The following is a 17,562-nucleotide window of genomic DNA, read 5'->3' as shown; positions in this document are numbered from 1 at the left end:
CCATCAGGCAGCATAACCGCCCACAAGCCTTGGGAGTTGCTATCAGTAGATGTAGTGGGGCTCCTACCACATATGTCCGAATACCGTTACATCATCACCTTCGTGGATACGTATTCCAAGTTCCTCATCGCGTGCCTGGCCAAAGAACATCACGCCGTCGCCGTCGCCGTCGCCCTAGTCTGCCACGTCTTCCCCTATTTTGGAATACCTCAGGCCCTACACTCGGACAATGTCTCTGAGTTCACCAGCAACATCTGGCGGGAACTAGCCAACATATTCGGCTACCGCATCTCCCACTCCTCTCCGTACTGGCCACAGGGGAAAGGAATTTGCGAGAGGAGCCACAGCACTCTCATGAACCAGGTGCACACTAGAAATGAGGAAACGAAAAATGAAGATTGGCCAGCCCACTTAAAAATTGTCCAGTGGGGAATGAACTCCTGCCCGCGGGAGGATGGCATATCCCCTCATGAGCACATTTCTGGGGAAGCCCCTCTACTCCTGCCACTCCGCCGACACCTACAACCTCCCCCCCCCCACGTCCAACCCTCCCCACCACCTCAAGAGGCGTCTTCACCACATACAAAACGGCCTGGACCTCCAACCCAACGCCATCCCCTCAAACCCTTACAAACCAGGTGATTTCGTGATAGTTGCAAAACTACCAATTCCCCATAAACTCTCCCCCCGCTTTATGAGCCCCTACACGGTCACCCACGTTCCTAACCCCTACCAAGTCACAATAGACTATCATAACACTCCATGGACATACAGGAATCGCCACGTGCGCCCATTCCGCACCATCACCTCTCACCGACCCAACCCGACCACCTCCTGCACCACCTCACCTTCACTCACCACCCTAGACCCCCCTTCCGACTCCTACAATTGCTACATCACTCCCTGCCCTCGTCACCCACTCCATCATCACCGGCTCCCTCACCTCCTACCCCCCCACGCACCTTACCCCCTCGCCACACCACCGCCGCAAGTCTCTTCCCCCAGCAAACCCCCCGCCCCCTCGCCACCACCTCACCAACACCATGACGCCCAATCACGCCAAGACCACCCACAACTGACACACACCCACACGCCTGCACACCACCCTATACTGCCTTGTCACTTCCACCCAGCATCACCTCTCCCTCCGCCGCCCCCGAACCTCCATCCCAAACTCCACCACTCGACACCGCCCGTCACAACACCACACCACGCGTAGCCAGAGCACCACGCAGCAGCACTCCTACCTCACCACCCACACCTACTCTAAAAACCACCATCACCCGATCCAGCCGCCTTTCACGCCCTCCTACCAGACACACCACCACCCCCTCCCCCATTCCCCCCACCAGACTCAACCACCACCAGCCCTCACACCCCCAACACTGCCCCCATCACCCTCCGAATACACCAAGCCCAGCTGAAGTCTCCATCCACCCCTATCCCCGGGGAAAACACCTGCACTTCTTCCCAGCATAAAACCGCCACCCTCGCCAGCATTCAGCTGAGATCACTGGAGGAGCAACCACCGACAGCCACGAGAATCAGGCACGCCACCTGGGCACCAACCCGTGGCAGGAAACGCCGAGTCCGCAGACCTCATCACCTCCTCCAGACCCTCCGCACCTCTTCCCTCTACCTAACCTGCCACCCTCACCAAGCCAAAAACCAAGCAACCACACAGAAGACCACCCTCCTCCAACAACTGACCCCAGCCCACAACACTGGCACCACCAAGACCTACTACCTCCAGTCACAGGGACGTGACTTTTCCCATCACGACGGAGGCAAAATAGCAGCCGTGACAACAGAGGGCATCACGACACCTTCAGGAGGCGACATCGGAGGTACAGGTAGGGCGGGCACGACATCCGTGCGATATGGGCATATGCCCCATAAGGCCACGCGCCCCTATTCCACGTAGTGCATCCAGCGCAAACACCTCAGTCCGGGTGTATTACCCTCCAACCAATCCAACCCTTGCCAGGATCAGGGTGGAGCTAATAAACCAGCTCCACACAGCACCCCAGCAATGGCCTGTAGCAGTGCACAAGCAATGGCCTGTAGGTGTGCACAAGCAGCAGCTTGTAGCCATGCACAAGCAACAGCCTGTAGCAGTGCACAAACAGTTGCACATAGCCGTGCACAAGCAGCGGCCTGTAGCCATGGGCAAGCAGCAGCCTGTAGCTGTGCACAAGCAGTGGCCCATGGCCATACACAAGCAACAGCCTGTAGCCGTGTGCCAGCAGCGGCCTGCAGCTGTGCGATTGCGATGGCCAGTAGCTGTGCATCTAAGAGTCAGCCTATAGCCACTCGCAGTGCTGTCCATCCTCCTGCAGAACCCGTGACGGCCGATTGCAGCACGTGGCGAGAGAAAGACATGCCCTCACTTATTCTGCAGTTGCCTTGAGGGGCACAACACTGATGACGGCCTGTAGCCGTGCCAGTAAACAAGGGATGGCCCGTAGCCACCTCTCGCCTACACGTCACCCCTCATACGGGACATTGATGATGGCCTGTAGCTGTGACCGCAATCACCCTTCATCTGTGGTCCCATCAGGGAGTTGGGCCCCGGTAACGGCCGGTTGCCATACCAACGGGAAAAGGACGGCCAGTAGTTGCCCTCCTCCCATTGCCCAAGGGACCTTAGCGACAGCTGGTAGCCACGCAAGGGAGGGATGCCCCAAAAGTCCCTCGTCCCCTGTGACTCCACAACCAGACGGAGAACCCTGCTAGAACCGCCCTATCAGTGGTAAGGCAGGCCCCACCCCTACCTCCCCAGCCTGAGGCGGCCTCCAGGAGGAGAACCTACCATTCACGGACTGCTGGAGAGGACCTGTATTGACCCCGGGGCTCCACACTCCATCCAGCTGGCACCAGTAGGTGACCAGCAACTGTCGGACTCCTGTCGCCATTAACGCCACAGCCCTACCCTTATGGCAAAGCAGTGGGAGCGAGACAGCAGCAGATGGCCTCTCCATGCTGCGTCCAGTGCCCCAGGGGATGTGCTTCTCCAGTCCAGATGAAGAGCAACGCCTTCTTCGCACCGGGTGCCTGCAGGAGCGCCTACAAGATTTTGGCCTCAGTCCCGAGGGCCAAACCCCTATACTCAACCCCTCTAGAGAGGGGCCCTTCACCACACCCAATTGAAGCCCACTCCGGAGGATGACGCCCCTACGAGTAGTCCTGTGCCCCCTAGACGAGAAGGCATCTGAGGGGATTCAGCCGACCCTGGGCTAACACCTGTGAGCTGAAGAGCGGTCGCTCCCTCGCCCCACAGCCCTGCCGTGACTATGACTTCCATGTCCGTGAGGTGAAAGTGAATGTGACAGTTGGAGCATAGTGACAGAGGTGAACTATTCCAACTCCACCAAGTGTAAGCCAAGACAGTAATAAAATGCTGCTATCCTGCTCCACTCAGTAAACACGGGACATGTGTATAATCATTACAAAGTATATGCAGCCCAATAATAAAGTGTATTCCCAGCTTCACTTACGTGCAGTGTCTGTCTGCTTATTCTCGAGACGGCCGGTATCCTGCATGATACCTACAGTATCTCTGCCAGTCCAAGCTTTGCCTTTGTATAGAGTCTTGTGGAACATCTAGCTGTCCTGTGTTTTTATGCCCTGTTCCTCTCACACTGTCTTGACTCCAGTCCAGAAAGGGAACGCAGCTATACTCTAGGTGCTGCTAGGACGGGAAGCCGGCAGTATAACAGTATACTTACTTTAGGCTAAACATCTTCGTTATTTCTTGTTTTACAATGTTAGATCAAAATTTAAATTAGTCTCATACAAGCTTGACCCATAAATAGCTACAATTTAGGTATCCCCAGAGCGGAGCTCAGTGATATCTCACCCGTGTGCTAGTGGATCAGAGAGAGAGAGAGAGAGAGAGAGAGAATCTACCTATCTATCTATCTATCTATCTATATATATATATATATATATATATATATATATATACACAGCAGGAAGAGTAAACAGTCATGACGAACATAATGGCTTTTATTGCCAGACGTTTTGACATTTCCCTAATGTCATCTTCAGTGGCCTAGTATGATAAAATTATTAACATTACTTACATGTAAATATCAAAGTGCTTTAAAAATACACCAGTGGTAAATAAAAGAATTACAGGTAAGCTATGTTTAGGGGGTAGGATGATATAGCACTGTTAAGTTGGGGCCTGTGCTATATACAAGGACTTAAGATTCTTACACTGTCACTGGTGCAGCTATCAGGTATTTTAAAATATTCACCTTTAAGACGAGTTTCACAGTGAACACTATGTTCCCTCACAGCTGAATAAGGTGGTGACTGAAGCCTACGACCCGTTCTGCCAGACTGACCCACGTTCGGCGGTGCGTTTTGAAAGCACGTAATGTACTCCCAACATACCCTGTTCGGCAATTACGGCTGGTAAATGAGTAAACTACATCTATCTATCTATCTATTGCCAGACGCCTCAATCCCGTTTGGGGTGGCCACAAACAAATCGCCTCCACGTCGTCCTGTCCCCCGCCATTTCACTGTCCTGCTCACAACTCACACCCCCCTCTCTCATATACCTCTCCACCCCATCCTTCCATCTCATCCTCGGCCTCCCCCTCCATCTTCCCCCCTCCACTTCACTCATGCACTCTCTTCGTCAGTCTTTCACCCTCCATCCTCTCCACATGGCCAAACCACCTCAGTGTGTTCCTCATAACACTTCCTAACACATCCACATCCACACCACAACGCTCCTTTATATCCTTATTCGTCAGCCTGTCTCTCCATGTGACTCCACAGGCTCCTCTTAAATAACTCATTTCCACTGCTCTCAATCTTGACTTGTGTCCTTCCAACAATGTCCAAGCTTCACTTCCATACGTTATCACAATATTGTCATGTAGTAACTTTTTCACTCCCATGCTAACTTCCCTGTTTCTTATCACTGCTTTCAAAGAACCAGCAACCTCTCTTCCCTGATGTACCCTTTCAAGCAATTCACCTTCCAAACCTCCATCCTTACTCATCACACTACCCAAGTACTTAAACGTACTCACATTTTCCAATTCCTCACCATCCAACCTCGCTGTACATTCACCGACTTCACCCCTCTCAAAGACCATCACTTTACTCTTCCCTACATTCACCCTCAGATTCCGTTTCTTGCACACTCTCTCAAACTCATCCACCAAGCCTTGCAGCTCCCCTTCGTCTTCACTCAACAACACAGTATCATCTGCAAACAACAGTACAGGGAGTTTCCAAACACTATCCTCTCTCACGAGGGCCACTCCAACATCCACAACCCTACCTTGTACCTCTTTTATTACCCCATCCATGAACAGATTGAACAACCATGGAGACATGACACATCCCTGTTTCAACCCAACTTCCAAAGAGAAAAATTCACTTAGTTCACCATCCACACGCACTGCAGCCTTAGCACCATCATACATACTCTTCACAGCATTCAACAACTTTCCATCTACTCCATATATCCTTAATACTTTCCACAATCCTTGTCTATCCACCCTGTCATATGCTTTCTCCAAATCCATGAAAGCCGCATACAACTTCTTTCCCTTCTCTAGAAACTTTCCCACTAAAGATCCAAGAATGAATATCTGATCTACACAGCCTCTTCCCTTCCTAAAGCCTCTCTGTTCTTCTCCAACTAATTCCTCTGTTCTTTCTCTAACTCTGTCAATAAGTATCCTACCATATACTTTTCCTATTATACTAAGAAAATAAATGCCCCTATGATTACCACACACTTCTTTCTCCTCTTTTCCTTTGTACACCCTATAAAAAAAGAATCGGGACCCCACGAGCTGATGTGTCTCGCAATGACCACTGATACGCGCCAGAACTCAGTTGGGGCTTCAAATTCCTTCGTGCGGTGTGGCATATTGTATCGTGCAGTAAGGGTCCCGATTCTTTTTGTATAGGGTGTAAGAAGGAATAATTATACCCGACTTCCAATCCTCCGGGACTCGACCTTCCTCCTAGGCCAATCTGCACATCTTCCACATCCATTCTACTACTATCTCTCCCCCATGCTTCAGCATTTCACCACACACTCCATCAATTCCTAGGGCTTTCTCCATTTTGACTTATCTTCATTGCTTCCACAACTTCTATCCTACTGATTTCTTCCTGTCTTCTCACCTCCCTCCTTCTCCCAGCCATTCCCCAGCCACTTATACTCGCATTGCATCCATCCTGTATATTCAACAATTCCTTAAAGTGTTCTCTCCATCTGCTCACTTTTTCTCCCTTCTCCACTAGTAATCTACCATTTTTATCTTTCACTCCCCTGCTAACCTCACTTCCACCCTGTCTTACTCTCTTCACCTCTTTCCAGAACATCTTCTTAGTCCCTCGACTTTACACTCAAATTCCTTCCAAATGCCTCATCCACTCTCTTCTTACTCTCTCTCTTACTAATCTTTTCACCTACATGAAAGTAATATTAAAAATTTTATCATTTTAGACCATTGAAGATGACATTATGGAAATGTCGAAACGTTTGGTAGACTGGTACGACAAATCCATTATGTTCATCACGGCATTGTGTTTACTCTTCCTGCTGAAGATCCGGTTCCCCAGGAACAAACCAAGTACATCTATATCTATCTATCTATATACGTATATATACCTGTATCTATCTATCTATCTATATAAGAGGAGGCTGTAGCACGGGCCAAACAGGGTGGTACTCACGAGGGGAATGGTAATGCTGGTGATAGGGAGAGCTGGAGCTGCTGTTTCACTAGCTATCTAACCATCCCCTTTGCTGACCTTTTCAGCGTGACAGTAAAATGGAGAGTAGACCAGCATACTCTCCCAAACATTTCCTTTAACTATCTTATGCACTACACCACATGCACTTTACATTTCACACAACGTATCCCACTATGTTACAGAGGTTGGCGCCTGCAAGGGCATGCGGCCAGAAAACTTTGCCCCCGCTACCTAGTGGCGGACTTTTGGGGGAAGGTGTGACAGGGGTTCCGCCGGCACAGATCATGGGTCCAGGGCGAGATGGGGCTTGAGCCTGTGCTAGAGGGTACAGGGCATTGCGGTTCCCAGGCTGCCGCTTCCGTCCAATAGAGAGGGGCCCGAACCTGGGAGCAGCGCCACAGGAGGCTGCCCTATCAGTGGGTGTATATTGGCGGGATAGTCGCAATGCCAAGGCGTGCTTGGAGGGTGTCCCTGCAGCTGTCCTGGCAGAGTGCCCCGAGGCCACTACCACAGCCACTGGTAAGCTGGTGGGCTAGGGGTCCCAGATCCATTGCCTGGACCTGGGACTGTGCTGTAAGTGGGGCCTGTGGTATGTCTGTCTCCCTTTATTAATACTGACTATGACAAGACATAAGAATAAGTTTCAAAGCAAGCCTGAGGACAGTAAATCACCCAGGGGAATGAGGGTGAGTTCATGGAATGTGAGAAGTTTGAGGCGAAGAGCTGGGGAAGTCGTTGAGGCATTCAGTAGGAGGTGGGTGGATGTGGCGAGTTTGCAGGAAGTCCAGTACAGGGTGGATCAGCCAGAAAGATTGTTGGGAAAGACTGTTACTATAACTTGTTTTGGCAGGGGGGTACAGATGGATATGGGGGTGTTGGTTGCGGAGAAATGGGTGGAATATGTTATGTTATTAGAGTAAGCGATAGGATAGTGGTAGTGAAAATTCTGTTCGGTAGAAAGATAGCTGCAATTATATCGGCATATGCTCCACAGGCAGGATTGGATGAAGCAGACAAAGATAGATTTTGGGATGATTTAATACGTATAGTAGGTGGTATGCGGGACGATGAGATAGTGGTTTCGGGAGGGGACTGAAATGGTCATGTAGGTGAAGCAGCACAAGGTTATGAAGGTGTACATGGGGGATGTGCGTATGGTATAAGGAATGCGGAAGGGGAACAGATACTCGAGTTTGGGGAGGCAACTGACATGATTGTGTGCAGCACATATTTTAGGAAGAGAGAGAGTAGGTTAATTACGTATGAGTCTGGGGGAAATAGAGGTCAGACAGATTATTTTCCGGTTAGGAGGCCTGATAGGAGGTTAGTGAGGGATGTTAAAGTTATAGGAAGTGAGGAGTGTGTCCAGCAGCACAAACTATTGATTTGTGATGTGGCGCTTAAAGAACGAGTGATGAAAAAGAGGACTTATGTACCTAGGAGGAAAATATGGAAGCTGAAAAACCAAGTAGTAGGGGATGCCTTCTATAGCAAGATGAGGAGAGTGGTGGCTGAACAGGGAGCTGTACAGAGGTGTTAATGAACAGTATGGAGCCCTCAAGAACAACCTCTTGAGAATTACTGATGTAACATGCGGCTGGACAAGAGGACCATCAAGACATAAAGTAACTTAGTGGTGGGATGAGGGTGTAGAAGCTGCAGTTAAGGAGAAAAGAAGGCTTTTCCGGGAGTGGAAGAAGGGTGGTAACAAGGAGGAATACTTGGCTGCCAAGCGTAGGGCTAGAAGAGAGGTATACAAGGCAAAGTCCGAGTCACAGAGACTTTTACTTGATAACCTAAATCATGGGGAAAGGAAAAATATGATATTTAAGGTGGCAGATCAGATGAAGAGGGATAATCGGGATATTATAGGCGAGCAGCGTGTGAAGAATGATGAAGGAAGGGTAGTGGTGAACAGTGAGGATATTAATGATGCATGGAGAGAGAATTATAGCCGGTTGTTGAATGAGGAGTTTGACTGGGACAGGGAAGGTTTGGAGCCAGCAGATCCAGTGTTTGGCCCCTGGCCTTTGATTGATGCTGCTACTGTGAGTGAGGCAATAAGCAGGATGAAGGTGGGGAAGGCAGCAGGTGCGTCTGGGTTGACTGCCGAAATGTTGAAGGCCTCACGAGATATACAGTAGGGGTGAGGTTAGTCACTGACCTGATAAATATGATTATTTATGAGTGTGTTATCCCAGACGACTGGCTGAAGAGTGTAATTGTAAATGTGTATAAAGGGAAGGGTGATGCCCTGGAAAGAGGAAATTATAGAGGTATAAAGCTTTCAGATCAGATAATGAAGGTAATGGAGAGAGTTTTAGAAGGTATGATTAGAGAAAGAGTGAATATTGATGAGATGCAGTTTGGGTTTATGTCAGGCAGGGGGACCACTGATGCCATACTCATTGTTTGACAGCTTCAGGAAAAATATATTGGTAGGAGAAGGGATCTGTATTTTGTTTTTGTTCATTTGGAAAAGGCCTTTGACAGAGTCTCTTGAGAGGTGGTGAAGTGGGCAATGAGAAAGCTTGGCTTGGAGGAGTGGCTGGTTAGGGTGGTTATGGCCATGTATGTGGGTGCCCGCACCCAGGTAAGAGTGAATGGAGATTAGTGATGAGTTTTCCGTGAATGTTGGTATGCATCAGGGGTCAGTTTTGAGTCCCATGTTGTTTATCATTTTACTTGAAGCCCTCTCACGTGACTTCAGAAACGGACTCCCGTGGGAGATGTTGTATGCTGATGATTTAGTGTTGATTGTAGAGAACGAAAGGGAGGTGGAGGAAAGGTTTAGGAAGTCGAGAGATGGTATGGGGCACAAGGGCTTAAAGGTAAATGCAGATAAAACAAAAGTGACGATATCTAGGGTTGGTGGCGGTACTGTCAAAGACGAGGGACAGTGACCATGTGCAGTTTGCCACAAGGGCGTGGGAAGTAATTCCATCTTGTGCGGTGTTTGTGATAAATGGGTGCACAAAAGATGTAGTGGTATCAGAGGTAGACTGCGAGATAATGTTGATTTTATGTGTACGGCGTGTCGGGGAGAGCACGCGGAGATTGTCACGCGTGAAAAGATTGAACTTGCTGGTGAATCTTTTGAGTGTGTGAAAGAGCTTTGTTATTTGGGAGACATGTTGTGTGCTGGAGGTGGGGCTGGAGCTAGCTCTGTGGCTAGGGTGAAAAGTGGCTGGAAGAAGTTCAAGGAGCTCTTGCCTCTCCCTACGTGCCAAGCGGTCTTTGTCTGCAGCATGTGTTAGGAGTGTCATGCTGTATGGTAGTGCGACCTGGGCAGTAAAGGAAGATATTCGCCGGCTCAGACGTACAGAAATGACAATGATTAGGTGGATGTGTAGTGCGTCCCTGCGTGCAAGGTCTGGGGGGGCTGGGTTTACGATGGAAGAGTTGAGAGGTAGGATGGGACTGGAGTGTATTGGTGTTGTGATAGGGAGAGGTAGAGTGAGATGGTTTGGACATGTGGAGAGGATGGGGGATGATAATTGGGCGAGGAAGGTGAGAACTGTTAATATTAGGGGTGGGGTTATGAGGGGTAGACCAAGAAAGACATGGGACGAGGTCATTAAGTGTGACCTCAGGGTTAAGGGACTGAACAGGGAGGCTGCAATGAATCATGCAGCATGGAGAGCCGCCATTAAGTGACCAAGACCGACACATGCAAGCACGTTGGAGCCTTTAAAAATTAAAAAAACGAAACGATATATATATATATATATATATATATATATACATCCATCATCCAATCCTACATTGCACCATGAGGAGCGTAGGAGCCCGGGGCTAGGCAGTTGGTCCCGACATTTATGATGAGAGTGACCAGCCTCACTCATCCCTGAGTGGCATTACATGAGCAATCAACCACAATCACCCCTTGGATATAAACCTTCACTGGCTCAATCCTATTGGAGCACACTAATTACCCACTAAACCACCAGGCACCAAAATTTGGTTATATGGTTACCAACCAGCATAGTAAATGGTTTCAAGGTGCATATGAAACCATTTGGCTTGTCACTCAGTGTAGAGTCACCCACAGGCTGAAGGAAGTGGAAAGAATGAAGGAAAGAAAGATAGAAGAAGGAGTGTAAAGTCACTCGTAGGCAGAAGGACAAGGACAGACGCAGCACTACATCGAGTGAGTGGATGGTGAGCACCCCCACCTACCACATATATATATATATATATATATATATATATATATATATATATATATGTGGTAGGTGGGGGGCGCTCACCATCCACTCACTCGATGTAGTGCTGCTCTCGGGTGTCTGCCCTTTCCTCTCCATCCTTCTTTCCTTCCATTCTCTTCTGTCTTTCTTTCCTTCATTCTTTCCTTGTCCTTCTGCCTACGGGTGACTTTACACTCCATCTTCTGTCTTTCATTCCTTCATTCTTTCCACTTCCTTCAGCCTGTGGGTGACTCTACACTGAGCGACATGTCAAATGGTTTCCTGTACACCATGAAACCATTTACTACGCTGGGTGGTAACCATATAACCCAAATTTTGGCGCCTGGTGGTTTAATGGGTAATTATTGCGCTCCAATCGGATTGAGCTGGTGAAGGTTTATATCCAAAGGGTGGTTGGGGTTGATTGCTCATGTAATGCCACTCAGGGATGAGTGAGGCTGGTCACTCTCATCTTCAATGTCGGGACTAAATGCCTAGCCCCGGGCTCCTGCGCTCCTCATGGGGCAATGTGGGATTGGAGAATGTATATATATATATATATATATATATTCATTTTCATTCATTCATTGCCAGACGCCATGTATCCCAAACAGGGTGGTCAAGGGCTATATATATATATATATATATATATATGTATATATATATATGTTTGCAGATGATGCTGTGTTGTTGACTAAAGACAAAGGGGTGCTGCAAGGCTTGGTGGATGAGTTTGGGAGAGTGTGTAAGAAACGGAATCTAAAGGTGAATGTAGGGAAGAGTAAAGTGATGGTCTTTGAGAGGGGTGAAGTCAGTGAATGTACAGCGAGGTTGGATGGTGAGGAATTGGAAAATGTGAGTACGTTTTAAGTACTTGGGTAGTGTAATGAGTAAGGATGGAGGTTTGGAGGGTGAAGTGCTTGAAAGGGTACAGCAGGGAAGAAAGGTTGCTGGTTCCTTGAAAGCAGTGATAAGAAACAGGGAAGTGAGCAAAGGAAGTGAAAAAGTTACTACATGACAGTATTGTGATACCAACTCTAACGTATGGAAGTGAAGCTTGGACGTTGTTGGAAGGGCACAAGTCAAGAGTGAGAGCAGTGGAAATGAGTTATTTAAGAGGAGCCTGCAGAGTCACATGGATAGACAGGCTGACAAATGAGGATATAAAGGAGCACTGTGGTGTGGATGTGGATGTGATAGGAAGCTTAGGAGGAATACACTGAGGTGGTTTGGCCATGTGGAGAGGATGGAGGGTGAAAAACTGACGAAGAGAGTGTATGTGAGTGAGGTGGAGGCCAAGGATGAGATGGAGGGATGGGGTGGAGAGGTATATGAGAGAGGGGTGTGTGTGTGTTGGGACCAGGGTGGTGAAATGGTGGGGGACAGGGCGACATGGAGGCAATTTGTTTGTGGCCACCCCAAATGGGATTGATGCGTCTGGCAACAGATAGATAGATGGACATATAAATATATATATATATATAAAATAAATATTCATAAAACAGGTATTGTGACTGAAAATAATTTAGGTCTTATCAGATATTTCACCTAGCCTTTGGGTATGAGTAGCACTTTTTATGCTAGAGAAAATGAAATGTTTACAAAGCTGTCACTAGATGGCCCCATTGTAGAAGGTCATGGCATTTAATTACATAAAGCTCAGGGGCACAGAAGCACCATATAAAATGTATATGAAATAGATATAAAGCAGGAGACTTGAAATATGTTTTTTTCTACAAGAATCTTAAGTCTTCAAAGCTGGCTCCAGTACAACATCTTAGTTCATTATGGGTTTTGTTTATGCTTGGTAGAACTGGCCATCTTACTATGTCTGGTTCAGGCTGTGGTAAATCTACATTTGGTCTTTGATGCACAACTGTAAAATGTGCATGTGCAGCTATGAGTGGTGTGATGTCAATTGACAAAAACTGTTCAGATTCAATATTGCACTAAATATTAGGCTTCACTGGATTTAGGTTTCAGTCTAAACCAAGAATATTTGGAGGTCCACTTCCACCAAACTTTGTTAAACTGGTAATGAACGGTTACATAACAGTCAGTCTTGCGCATTATACTTTACATTATCACAGTACTTCTGTGGAATATCATATTACTGTAGAGTACTATGCCTCATAATTTCATGATATTTATAATTCAAAATTATAAAATGTAAGAGGAGTGTATTACAGTTAAAAGCTGTGGCTCTCTACACTGATGCCATCTGGTGACAAACTTCCAAAAAAGCACCCCAATATCTGGTGGCAGCCAAATACTGTAAATGATAAAAGACACAACATGCCCAATGGGTTCAAGGGAATAATACAAAAATGAGAATCTATCAACCATCTAGGCAATTACAATGTACACAAATTCTTTTATTTGGTATCATAAGTGACTTCAGGGGAAGGGAAGCAGACTGCCTCACTCCACACATTGACACAAGGATGCTGCAACTTCACTGCCCAGTGTTTGTATTGCTAACTGCCTTGAAGACTGTATGATGGGGGAGGGAGGCAACTGTGCATAGAACTTCCTTTCTACCATAACCTATTTCATATTCCAAAGCTGTTCAGAGCATTTTGCTCATTATCTCCATACCCCCATTTTTATGCATGATACAAGGTTAGAATAAAATGATGTAAACTACTGAACTATTACAAGCAGAAGGCTGAGTTTGTGGATAAGTACAATTAAAGACTCAGCACAATGAAAACAAGATTTAATATGAATGAAAATTGTTTCAAAGTTGTACTGATGAGTTAATCATCCGCCATCCACTGAGCAAAGATGAGATTGACAGCAGCCTGAACATCCCCATTAGTGGCCTGTAAAGCCTGGCGACTAAGGTCTTCATCTGGGATCCCCATCTCTCTCATAAGCTGTAAGGATTCATCCAGGTTAGGGATCTGAATGCTGGCTGATGGTGGTCCTGATGATGATGACGATGAGGGTCCTGATGCCTGTGGTGAGAAAAACAGCAAGAAAGTTTTATATCAAATAATCTGACAACATGAAATTTGATTTACAAATAAAAAGGCCCTTCTCCAAACAAAATCCATTCTTAACTAAAATAAATTCTACTGAGGTCACCAAAATAAAAAAGCATACTTAACAATACATCATTCATCTGGCTGGGTGGTAACCTATCTATCTATCTATATATTGCCAGATGCCATAATCCCGTAAGGGATGGGCATTTGACTTTGAGTTATATGTTTTACGGGGAGGGGCACTAACCCTCCACCAACCCACTTGTTGACACGTAGGGAGCACGTATGATTTGGTTATATGGTTACCAACCAGCGTTGTAAATGGTTTCTTGGATTACAGGAAACCATTTGGCTTGTCACTCAATGTAAAGCCACCTGTAAAGGATAGAAAAGCGATAAGAAGTGACAGGAAAGATGGAAAAAATAGGAAGAGAGGAGGGCAGGCACAGAAAAATAATGATAAAGGCTAAGGAAGAAGTAGGCAGCACTACATTAAGTGAGTGGATGATGGTCGCCACCACCTACCACTAAACCATATAACCAAATTATGAAGCCTGGTGGTATAGTGTGTAATTAAAGTGGTCCAGTTGCACTGAGCCTGTGTGTGTTTATACAGAAGAGGTGGTTGGGGTTTATTGCTCACATTATGCCACATTATGGATGAGTGAGGTTGGCCACTCTCATCTTAAATACCAGGACCAACTTGCCTAGCTACCGGGATCCTACGCTTCTAATGGGATGACATGGATTAGATGATGGATGGATGGATGGATGGATGAATGGATGAAACAGTAGCAGGGTGGCAAATGAAGTAACTCCATGGTTTCACTTCCATCCAGTGGTACTGATTAGGAGCCTACAAATGGTGGCACTGTGCATCCTGTGTGAAGCATTTGCAGCATCCACCCAGGAGCTAATGTTATCATTTGTCCCTGCACCTTGCCATGGGAAGGACCGTGGACTAACCCTGGAAAAGTGCTGCCTCCCACAAGTGGGAACTTTATTCCTACACAGTATATACAGTGATCCCTTGAATATCATCCATAACTGGGACCAAGCATGGTGCACAAAAACAAAATTGTGCAAAAATGAGAGTAGAGAACCTGAAGGGTTTATCATAATCGGTACCAGTCATCCCAGGTGCAAGCTTAAATTTTTTTTAAAAACATTTAGACCCACTAAATACATACATACGTACTGTTATGGTATCAAAAATATACATAGGCATCGTTGGGTTAATAGAAAGTGATGAAAAGTGTACAATAAATAAGATACACATACTATAGAGAGACCTGAGATAGGATTGAGGTAAGGGGTTCTGAGGCTAGGGGTGGAGAGTCAGTGGTCTCCACAACCTGGAATTAACTCCTCAATTACAGCCTCATACCTGAATCCCTCAAAGCTATCAGAAACCACAAACACTGCATCAGCACTGTTAGAGACACCAGCTCAGGTGCACAATAGCAAAGTTTTTTAGCAGAAAAATACACAATAACGGCAGTGCTGATTTTTTTTCTTGCAGTGATAACAAAAGCTGTTATAACCAAGACTGCAACTACCATGGGATCACCGTACTGTACTGTAGGATGGCCACATAGAAGCAGTTGTTAACTTGTGGCTAATGGGTCTACTTGGCCAGACAGACTGGAGTTGAGCAACAACAACAAAAGCTTCCACCCAGTGGCACTGATGAGAATCCTGTATGTGCTGATGCTGTGCACTCTGGGTGGAAGAGCTGCAGCATCTACCCAGGAGCCAAACCTCCTCATATTTCCCTGCAACTCACTATAGGAAAGACTCTGGTCCAAGTCTGGTAAGACACTGCTTACCAAAACTGGTGCTGCATCCCTGCACAGCATATGTATTGTGCAATGATCCCTTGGTTATTGCACACTTGGTTAAATCACTGATAAATGAAAATCTGCACTCCTGCTGTTACTGCGCAGTTTTTTTTGCCACCCCCCCCCCAAAAAAAAAAAAAAATTGTTATTGTGCACCTGAGATAGTTTCCGCTGACTAATGATACAATAACTGTGGTTTCTGATGGATTTGAGGGATTCAAAGATGAGGCCCTATCCAAGGAGTTAATCCCAGATGCTGGAGACCACTGTCTCTCCACTACCTAGCCTCAGAACCCCTTACCTCATGCCCATCTCAGGTCTCTCAATGGTACGTGTTTCTTCCTTACAATGCCCTTTTCATCACCTTTTATTAACCTAACCAAACCTGTGTGAGTTTCTGATAACAGTGTGTATGTATTTTGTGGGTACTGTTGTAAAAGGGAAAGTTTACATTTGTGAGTGGGGTGCCTGATATCTATCTATCTATCTACTGCCAGATGCCTTAATCCAATAAGGGGTGACCACAAACAAACTGCCTCCAGGTCGCCCTGTCCCCCACCATTTCACTGCCTGGCTCCCAGCTCACACCCTCCTCACTCTTATACCTGTGCACTCAATCCCTCCATCTCATCCTTGGCCTCCCCCTCTCTCCCCCCTCCACCTCACTCACATACACTCGCCTCGTCAGTCTCTCACTCTCCATCCTCTCTACATGGCCAAACCACTTCAGTGTGTTTCTCCTAACGCTTCCAATCACATCCACATCCACATCCACACCACAACGCTCGTTCACTTCCTCATTTGTCTGTCTGTCTCTCCATGTGACTCCATTTGCTCCTCTCAAATAACTCATTTCCACTGCTCTCACTCATGACTTTTGTTCCTCCAACAAGGTCCAAGCTTCACTTCCATACGTTAGAGCTGGTATCACAATACTGTCACGTAGTACCTTTTCACTTCCATGCTCACTTCCCTGTTTCTTATCACTGCTTTCAAGGAATCAGCAACCTTTCTTCCTTGTTGTACCCTTTCAAGCACTTCACCCTCTAAACTTCCATCCTTACTCATCACACTACCCAAGTACTCAAATGAACTCATATTTTCCATTTCCTCCTCATCCAACCTCACTGTACATTCACTGACTTCACTTCTCTCGAAGACCATCACTTTACTCTTCCCTACATTCACCTCTAGATTCCGTTTCTCACACACTCTCCCAAACTCATTCACCAAGCCTTGCAGCTCCCCTTCGTCTTCACTTAACAACACAGGATCATCTGCAAACAACAGTACAGGGAGTCTCCAAACACTGCCTTCTCTTACTAGGGCCACTCCAACATCCACTGCCCTACCTTGTATCTCATAACCCCATCCATATACAGATTGAACAACCATGGAGACATGATACATCCCTGTTTCAATTCAACCTTCAAACAGCATAATTCACTCTGTTCACAATCCACATGCACTGCAGTCTTAGCACCCTCATATATACTCTTCACGGCATTCAACAACTTCCCATCTACTCCATATATTCTTAATACTTTCCACAATCCTTGTCTATCCACCCTGTCATATACTTTCTCCAAATCTATGAAGGCTGCATACAACTTCTTTCCCTTCTCTAGAAACTTTTCCACTAAAGATCTAAGAATGAATATCCGATATACAAAACCTCTTCCCTTCCTAAAACCTACCTGTTCTTCCCCAACTAATTCCTCTGTTACTTCTCTAACTCTGTCAATAAGTATCCTAAGATATACTTTTCCTATTACACTATGAAGACAAATGCCCCTATGATTACCA

The 17,562-nt window shown here is 46.6% G+C and overlaps 1 protein-coding gene across 1 annotated transcript in view; it reads right to left on the bottom strand.

The window, feature by feature from the left end:
* Positions 1-4,422: 4,422 nt before the first annotated feature.
* LOC145392944 (ubiquitin-like protein 7) overlaps positions 4,423-17,562 on the bottom strand; it is a 367,352-nt gene continuing 354,212 nt past the window's right edge. Inside the window, exons 8-9 of the mRNA XM_080267231.1 lie at positions 12,387-13,885; positions 4,423-4,467 (exon numbers count right to left, since the gene is read on the bottom strand). Of these exons, the coding sequence (XP_080123357.1) occupies positions 13,685-13,885 (201 nt within the window). The 3' untranslated portion in view covers positions 4,423-4,467; positions 12,387-13,684. The remainder of the gene's footprint in view (positions 4,468-12,386; positions 13,886-17,562) is intronic.

This window comes from Coenobita brevimanus, chromosome 23 (genome assembly GCF_032717465.1).
Source record: "Coenobita brevimanus isolate Jiangsu-jjx chromosome 23, ASM3271746v2, whole genome shotgun sequence".
Taxonomy (NCBI): domain Eukaryota; kingdom Metazoa; phylum Arthropoda; class Malacostraca; order Decapoda; family Coenobitidae; genus Coenobita; species Coenobita brevimanus.
This window is presented reverse-complemented; position numbering and strand designations above follow the sequence as displayed.